The 9215-nt window shown below is 46.1% G+C and overlaps 1 protein-coding gene across 1 annotated transcript; it reads left to right on the top strand.

The window, feature by feature from the left end:
- The first annotated feature begins 6 nt into the window (after positions 1 to 6).
- LOC119287896 (BUD13 homolog) lies at positions 7 to 4187 on the top strand. Its single transcript, XM_037567520.1, has 8 exons — positions 7 to 191; positions 307 to 1246; positions 1332 to 1396; positions 1496 to 1551; positions 2354 to 2457; positions 2666 to 2738; positions 2833 to 3013; positions 3775 to 4187. The coding sequence occupies exons 1-8, from the start codon at positions 20 to 22 to the stop codon at positions 3858 to 3860; spliced, it is 1677 nt and encodes a 558-aa protein (XP_037423417.1). The 5' UTR covers positions 7 to 19; the 3' UTR covers positions 3861 to 4187.
- Positions 4188 to 9215: the final 5028 nt, after the last annotated feature.

Genomic DNA, 9215 nt, shown 5'->3' with positions numbered 1-9215 from the left:
ATCGGGGGCGGCGGTGTCCATGAAGGACTACCTCAAGCGGTACCAGTCGGGGCCCGCCGCCGCCGGCGACCAGAAGAAGGCCAAGAAGAGGAAGAAGAACCCCAAGCCCTCGGCCGGAGGGGTGCTCATCGTCGACGAGGACCCCGTGTGGCAGAAGCCGGTGCAGATCCCGGAGGACGAGCCGTCGTCAGGTATGCATCTCCGCCCCCCCTTCCCTTCGTCGCGGTTAGGGTCTGATTCGCGAGGATTTCGCCAGATTCGCGGCGAGTTTTGACTGGAATCGGGCGTGTGGTGGGTTGTCCGCAGGGGACGAGAAGCCTCAGGTGGACGAGGACATCGAGGTGAAGCGGATGCGGCGCATGGAGGCGATCCGCGCCGCCCGGCCCTACAACTCCATCGCCAACGACGGCAGCGGGTGGGTCACTCTGCCCGTTCCGGAGCCTGAGGGCAGTGGCTCGCCCCGCCGCCGTCGTAACGACACTCCGTCGCCTGGGAGGAAGGAGGACCTCTCTCCCCCGCGGCGAAGGCAGCGGCGGGACACGCCGTCTCCTAAGCGTGGAGGTGGAGGTGCTACGGGTAGCGATATTTCTCCGCCGAGGCAGAGGCAAAGGCGGCGTGACACGCCCTCGCCGGAGGGCAAGGGTACAGGAGAGGGAGGCGATCTGTCACCGCCACGCAAGTCCAGGCGGCAAGACGATTCCTCTCCTCCAAGGAGACGAGCTCGCCATGATTCCGAGGAACCCCAGGACATCTCACCACCACGGAGGCGCACGAGGCACGACTCCAAGGAGCCTCAGAACCGCTCCCCCCCTCGGCGCCGGACACGGCATGACTCGGAGGAGCCTCAGAACCGCTCCCCCTCTCGGCGCCGGACACGGCATGACTCGGAGGAGCCTCAGAACCGTTCCCCCTCTCGGCGCCGGACACGGCATGACTCGGAGGAGCCCGGAGATATCTCTCCGCCACGAAGACGGAAGCACCAGGCCTCTGCACAGCTGGATGACCTGTCACTCGCAAGAAGACAAAATTTGGGACAGAGCCTGGGGGATGGGGATATTTCTCCACCAAGGAAGGGTCGGAAGTCTGCATCAGATGATTTATCTCCACCTCGTAAGGAGAGAGACACTTCTCCTCCAAGGAAGGTTAGAAAGGAAGGAGCTCTGAAAGAGACAATGAGAGCTGGGTTGATGTCAGCAGAGGAAGTTAAAGAGGACATCAGAAAGATTAAGGAGGATGAGAAGCTCAAGTGAGTGATGCTTCATGTCTTGGAATACATATGCTTACTCCTTTTGCTAAGATTTGTAATATGTTGGATGATATCTGTCTTTTAGGTTTGCAGCACAGGACCCTTCGTTCACTGGTAAAGGGGCAAAGGTAGTGTTCCGAGATAAGGAAGGTATGAACTGTGCATTATCATGTTTTGGTCATTTTGGTGGTAATTACCTATGTAGACATTCTAGTTTCAGTGGTAACATTGCTTTGTAACGTTTCCCAGGAAAAAGGATAAATCAAGAAGACATACAGAAGGCAAAGAAAGACGAGAAGCCAAAGGTAAATATATGCTCTTGCTCTGGATTTTTTATTAGCCATCTTTGTGTTTTATCTGGACATCTGGTTAATTGACATGAAAATTCATATGTTTCTAGTAGTATAGAATATAGATTTGAGCAATTGTTTTGTGCTAATTATCTTATCCTGATATTGTGTCGTGTTCTTGTGGCAAAACTGTAGAAAATGGCAAAATGCACTATGCCACACGCTTTTCTTTGCCCGCAAGCACCAACATTTGTGAACTTCTTTGAATAAATTGTTACCTTGGGATCGTTAGAATAGAGGGTGTTCAATGTGCAGGGTGCCTAGACGAACACCTCTTGTATGTGTAGAAACAAAATAGGCACTACATATAAAAGGATAACTACTGATCAGCAAACAGAAAAGCTATGAAAGCTCCCACTCAGTACTATAACGATTATACAACATTAAAAGGAACAGAGCTTGTTAATACCAACTTTATTCACTCTCATACAAATTGTTATTTTTGCATAACCAAAATCTGGTTTCCTTTCATGTCAAGTTCCCCTGTTCCCTGTAAGTTCTCTATTCATGTTGTGAACTACTGATCCATACAAATTCAGATAAGACACATGGATATGAGGGAGATCAATTAGTTGAAACCATCTCACTTATTTGTAAGTTGGTCGTAGAATGGAACAAAATGCAGCAAATGATTGAATAATCACTCATCATACCTTTTCCTCTTCCTCGCTTATCTGAAGTCATTTCAATACATGATCTCTATCTTGGGTGCCGCTGCCTATAGCTGATAAATAATAGCTGGTGTTGTTATTTGCAGGAAAAACATATAGAATGGGGTAAAGGTTTGGTGCAGAAACGAGCAGCCGAGGCTCGAGTGAAGGAGCTTGAAGATGTGAAGGATCAGCCATTTGCGAGAACAAGGTACTTTTTCTTATTGAACTTGCTTATAAAGGGGCATGATCCTTGTTGAGTTCATTTGAGAATTTGTGTAATCGACAATACAGTACCTGCTTTGAACAGTGTACTCTTTTATTTTTGGTGTCTGTGCTGTCTGCTTTTTATGTCGAAATGAACATGGAGTTTTATAACTGACTTAGAAGTATTTAAAGTTGAGTTTGTTTACGTGCAGGGATGATCCTGAGCTTGACGACATGCTCAAAAACAGACTCCGATGGGGTGATCCTATGGCTCATCTTGTCAAGGTAACTGCAGCTTTTGATTTGGATTTGCTTAATTGAATCTGTTGATGCTATTTCTTCTGGTTAATGGGTTGATATGTGTGCTAATACATTGCAGCGCAAAGATACAGACTTTCTTCTCAATGACTTGGGAGATGATGAAAAGATGAAGGAATCTGGATTTATAGTTCCTCAAAATGTACCTGCTCACAGCTGGCTGAAGCGTGGGGTAGATCCTCCTCCAAACCGTTATGGCATAAAACCCGGCCGTCATTGGGATGGAGTGGACCGCAGCAATGGTATGTGCCTTTCAAATTTATTCAGTCTCCCTTTCTTTCTGTTTTTTAACTGCGTGCCTCTTGGCCATGGCAAAAGAACCAGGTTGGCTTAGATTTTTGGTATGAAAATATAACACCTTCCTGTGTGAGCTACCTAGTATGTGTGGATGCTGCTATTTAAATATACCACTAGGATTGTTTGAGTTTCACTTCATACCTTCATTGTTTTGAAGATTTGTGTTTCTTTTAAGAGTGCCATCTCTTTGTTGTGTTGGCGGATGATAGGTGAAAAATACATTATTTTAACCTGCTCAACAACTGTATAAACTGTTAGTCATGTTTCTGATACAGTTGTTGCAGTTGGTCCATTCATTTGTTTTCATATCATGTTTTTCATAGCCAAGATATGTTTCTCTGGGCGAATTTGTTCGAAACCTGGTTATGGTTACAAAATGAGATGAGAAAACCGGTACTCCCTCTGTAAACTTTATAGTGATGTAAACAATCTTATATTAGTTTACAGAGGGATTACTAATATATATCGTGTCGTCAAAGAAGAGAACATGTTGACAGACATTGTCCGTTGCTCATTGTAATCCTATATATACGAACTTGTCTGCTACTCTATATGAATTCACACAGCTTGTCTTGGGTGCATTTTTTTTAACTTATAGAACTTTCCGTCCATCATCTGTTGGTTCAGATATATGTTGTGGTTCAGTTCAGTTGTAATGCGCTTTTGCCGCCATGGCATCACTAAATCCATGTACATGTGTTTCCAGGATACGAGAAGGACATGTACAAGCTAAAGAATGATAAGCAGGCGACGGAGCAGGAGGCCTACCTTTGGTCCGTCGCAGATATGTGAGCTGTCCCAAGAAGATGTCGGATGGCGTGCTGGCTGGATGAGTTGCCGAGGTTGCCTGCCCAATGTGCCTGAAAGGAAAGGAAGAACATCATTTCTTGGAACACATGAGGACCGTAAATGATTTGCTTGAGTAGCCACGCAGTGCTTGGGAGCGACAGTTTTGTTGTCTTGGATTTCTGCTACTCAATTCTCCTTGACACATTTAAGTATGTTTTGGCACAGATCGAACAGTATTGGTGCCATTGTTGTATATTATGGGATTTGGCATAAGTTTTGCATTTCTTATTTTTAGTGAGCTTCCCAAGTCGGGACTGGGAACCACCTTCAGTGAGGGATTTCATTTGCCTGGGTCAGTTATGTGTAAATGATTGTTGCAACTTGCAAGCATCTATCTGTCAGCTTAGGGAGAGTTACACGAGTAAACCGGCGGCGGCTAGGTTTATGGTCGAGGCCGAGTTTGACTGGTACAAGGCCGGCCCAAAAGCGTATATTTTCACCCGAAAAAAAAAACAATAGCGTATATTTTCGAAAAACGCGAGTTAAAAAACAGTGTGCGCGCGATCTCTTGGTTGCCCGGGGGCTTCGCCAACCACTAGGTAGGTAAGGCATGACCTATTTTAAAAAGGAAAGAGTCGGCTTTAACACATTTTCCTTCCTTTTTTTCTTGGTTTTCAACGATTTTGTCATTTTCTTTTGTTTCTTTTGTTTTCATTTTTTATTTCCTTTTTTCTTCTCCATTTTTTTTGGGTTCCTTTTTTCTTTTCCTTTTTTTTGTTTTCATTTTTTGGTTTTTTCATTGTTTCCTTTTGTTTTTCATTCTTCATTCTTATATACATGATCAACATTTTTTCAAAATACTTATTCAACATTTTTTGAATGCTTAATTAAAATAACTTAAATACTTGTTCAACATTTTTTTGAATGCTAGATAACATTTTTCAAATACTTGTTTAATATTTTTTCAAACACTTATTCAACATTTTTCCCGAATGTTTCTGTAGTTTTTTTTTGTAATATATATTGAAAATATTTTAAAGTATATAAAAACGTACAAAACAAAACAAAAAACGAAACCAGAAAACAAAGAAATATAGAAAAACGGGTTGTGGCCTCGCTCGGGCGTGGGCCAGCCCATCTGGGCTCCTCCCAGCGTCGAGGCTGCCCCTGTGATTGCTTAAAGCGAGAAATAGGGGAGCCGCTAGTTAACGGGCGCTCCTTCGGGAGCCTCACAACGATAAGCGCCACTTGACGCGCTCTCAGCCATTCGGCACGTATCGCGCTCTGGGTGCTCCCTCCGGATTTTGTTTTCCTTTTATTTTTTCGCACGCGTTTTTGGCTATTTAAACGGGGTTTTCCCTTTTTTTGACGTTTTGGTTTTCCACCGGTCTTCCTTAGCTTTTTGACCAAGCAAAATTTTTGAACTTATTTTTTCGCGAAAAAAGTCGTTTTATTTTTTTCCTTTCGCGAGAGGCATGGTTTTGCTTTCGCGAGAGTCACGGTCGTGCCTCTCGGAAATGAAAAAAATTGTGTTTTCTATTTTTTTTCCTTTCGCGAGAGTCACGGTTTGGCTTCCGCGAGAGGCACGGTTGTGCTTTCGCGAGAGTCACGGCCGTGCCTCTCGAAAAAGAAAAAAAATATGTTTTCTTTATTTTCCTTCCGCGAGAGTCACGGTTTGGCTTCCGCGAGAGGCACGGTTTTGCTTTCGCGAGAGTCACGGTCGTGCCTCTCGAAAACAAAAAAACGCATTTTCTATTTTTTTCCTTTCGCGAGAGTCACGGTTTTGTTTCCGCGAGAGGCACGGGTGTGCTTTCGCGAAAGTCACGACCGTGCCTGCTCGGAAACAAAAAAAACGTGTTTTCTCTTTTTTTCTCCTTTCGCGAGAGCCACGGTTTTGCTTCCGCGAGAGGCACGGTTGTGATTTCCTGAGAGGCACGGGCGTGCCTCTTTTGGAAAGGGAAAAACCATGCTCCCGGTTCGGTTTTTTCGCCCGGTTTTTTGGCCGGTTTTTTTATGAAAAAAAGTTCATCAAAACCTATCAACATGGGATCTACTTTTGAAGATCTCGACGCGAGGAATCCAACGGTGAAAGCGGTTTGAGATTTGGGCGTACGGTTTGAGAGATAAAACATTTTAAATAAACAGATCTACGAAAAAAAGGAAAAAACCCAAGTTGCGACAAGTGACACACGGTGGGGAGTTGGAGTGATATTTGGAACGAGTACTCCTCAACTAGTGATTTCAGAGAAATAGGGGTGCCCGATACGCAGCGAACCCCTTCGTGCATCCTAGTGGCTATTGGGCCGATTGCTTGGTATTGGGCCCCCAGTTGCAGCGGCCTCGTGTCCAAATTATAACCGACTTGCGCTGGCCGCTTCCCTGCCGCTACCGCTGCCGCCGACGAAGAGACAACAAGCGTCGCCGCCATCGTGTCACGTATGACACCAAGGCCCCACTTGGCGGTGCGATGGGGGAGGCGACAGGCGAAGCAAAGGCACACGGCGAACGCGTGACCAGCTCGCGTGAGTCACTGCACGTGGGTCCCGCGAGTGGGTGAGCTGGTGACAGCCTGCGTGCCGTGGGGGTTAAGTGCGGCTGCGGCCGCGTGAGTGAGGATTATGATGTATTATGATATAACCGGACGCATGAGAGAAGTTGTTCTTCCTCGCGTCCTCTTAAGATCCTTCTTCCCTGTCCTTCCCCTTCCCTTGATCTCCTCCTCTCTTACCTAGATCGATCGAGGGCCGCGACAAGTGGTATCAAAGGTCACCGATCTGGATCCGCTGTACCAAAAACCGTGTTACCAGACCAAGGCGGCGACGCAAGCGGCGGCCATGGAAGAATAGATCGCGGCTCTCGCCAAGGCGGTCAACGACAGCCGCATCGCCAACGACGCACGCCTCGACGCAATTCAGCAGTCGCTCGAGTTGTGGCAGCCGACGGTAACCAATCTGCAGCAGCAGATGGACGAGCTGCAAACGCAAGTCAGCCGGATCGCGCTTCATCCAGTTCTCGCGTCGTCTCCGGCGACCCAGGAGGGCGCGGTGGTGCTGTTGGAAATATGCCCTAGAGGCAATAATAAATTAGTTATTATTATTATATTTCCTTGTTCATGATAATCGTTTATTATCCATGCTGTAATTGTATTGATAGGAAACTCAGATACATGTGTGGGTACATAGACAACACCATATCCCTAGTAAGCCTCTAGTTGACTAGCTCGTTGATCAATAGATGGTTACGGTTTCCTGACCATGGACATTGGATGTCGTTGATAACGGGATCACATCATTAGCAGAATGATGTGATGGACAAGACCCAATCCTAAGCCTAGCACAAAGATCGTGTAGTTCGTATGCTAAAGCTTTTCTAATGTCAAGTATCATTTCCTTAGACCATGAGATTGTGCAACTCCCGGATACCGTAGGAATGCTTTGGGTGTACCAAACGTCACAACGTAACTTGACTTGGGAGGCACTCCTCCCCCCCTTGGCCGCCGCCCCCAACCCTAGATGGGATCTAGGGGGGCCGGCCCCCTTCTCTCCCCACCTATAAATAGTGGAGGGGTGGGAGGGCAGCCGCACCCAAGTTCTGGCGCAGCCCTCCCCCTCTCCCAAGTACTCCTCCTCTCCCGCGGTGCTTGGCGAAGCCCTGCAGGATTGCCACGCTCCTCCATCACCACCACGCCGTTGTGTTGCTGCTGGATGGAGTCTTCCTCAACCTCTCCCTCTCTCATTGCTGGATCAAGGCACGAGAGACGTCACTGGGATGTACGTGTGTTGAACGCGGAGGTGCCGTCCGTTCGGCACTAGGATCTCCGGTGATTTGGATCACGATGAGTACGACTCCTTCAACCCCGTTCTCTTGAACGCTTCCGCTTAGCGATCTACAAGGGTATGTAGATGCACTCTCCTTCCCCTCGTTGCTAGTCTCTCCATAGATAGATCTTGGTGACTCGTAGGAAAATTTTGAATTTCTGCTACGTTCCCCAACAGTGGCATCATGAGCTAGGTCTATGCGTAGATTTTTTGCACGAGTAGAACACAAAGTAGTTATGGGTGTTGATTTTGTTCAATATGCTTACCGTTACTAGTCCAATCTTGATTCGGCGGCATTGTGGGATGAAGCGGCCCGGACCAACCTTACACGTACACTTACGTGAGACAGGTTCCACCGACTGACATGCACTTGTGCATAAGGTGGCTAGCGGGTGCCAGTCTCTCTCACTTTAGTCGGATCGGATTCGATGAAAAGGGTCCTTATGAAGGGTAAATAGCAATTGACATATCACGTTGTGGTTTTTTTGCGTAGGTAAGAAACATTCTTGCTAGAAACCCATAGCAACCACGTAAAACATGCAAACAACAATTAGAGGACGTCTAACTTGTTTTTGCGGGGTATGCTATGTGATGTGATATGGCCAAAAAGAATGTGATGAATGATATGTGATGTATGAGATTGATCATGTTCTTGTAATAGGAATCACGACTTGCTTGTCGATGAGTATGACAACCGGCAGGAGCCATAGGAGTTGTCTTAATTTATTGTATGACTTGCGTGTCATTGAACAACGCCATGTAATTACTTTACTTTATTGCTAACTGGTAGCCATAGTAGTAGAAGTAATACTTGGCGAGACAACTTCATGGAGACACGATGATGGAGATCACGATGTCATGCCGGTGACGATGATGATCATGGAGCCCCAAAGATGGAGATCAAAAGGAGCAAAATGATATTGGCCATATCATGTCACTTTTTGATTGCATGTGATGTTTATCATGTTTATGCATCTTATTTGCTTAGAACGACGGTAGTAAATAAGATGATCCCTCATTAAAATTTCAAGTAAGTGTTCCCCCTAACTGTGCACCGTTGCGAAAGTTCGTTGTTTCGAAGCACCACGTGATGATCGGGTGTGATAGATTCTAACGTTCACATACAACGGGTGTAAGCCAGATTTACACACGCGAAACACTTAGGTTAACTTGACGAGCCTAGCATGTACAGACATGGCCTCGGAACATAAGAGACCGAAAGGTCGAGCATGAGTCATATAGTAGATACGATCAACATGAAGATGTTCACCGATGATGACTACTCCGTCTCACGTGATGATCGGACACGACCTAGTTGACTCGGATCATGTAATGACTTAGATGACTAGAGGGATGTCTATCTCAGTGGGAGTTCATAAGATGAACTTAATTATCCTGAACATAGTCAAAAGATTCTTGCAAATTATGTCGTAGCTCGCGCTTTAGTTCTACTGTTTTAGATATGTTCCTAGAGAAAATTTAGTTGAAAGTTGATAGTAGCAATTATGCCGACTGGGTCCGTAAACTGAGGATTGTCCTC

The sequence above is a fragment of the Triticum dicoccoides genome, chromosome 4A, assembly GCF_002162155.2.
Source record: "Triticum dicoccoides isolate Atlit2015 ecotype Zavitan chromosome 4A, WEW_v2.0, whole genome shotgun sequence".
NCBI classification, from domain to species: Eukaryota; Viridiplantae; Streptophyta; class Magnoliopsida; order Poales; family Poaceae; genus Triticum; species Triticum dicoccoides.
Note: the sequence above shows the minus strand (reverse complement) of the source record. Positions and strands in the feature narration are given on the sequence as shown.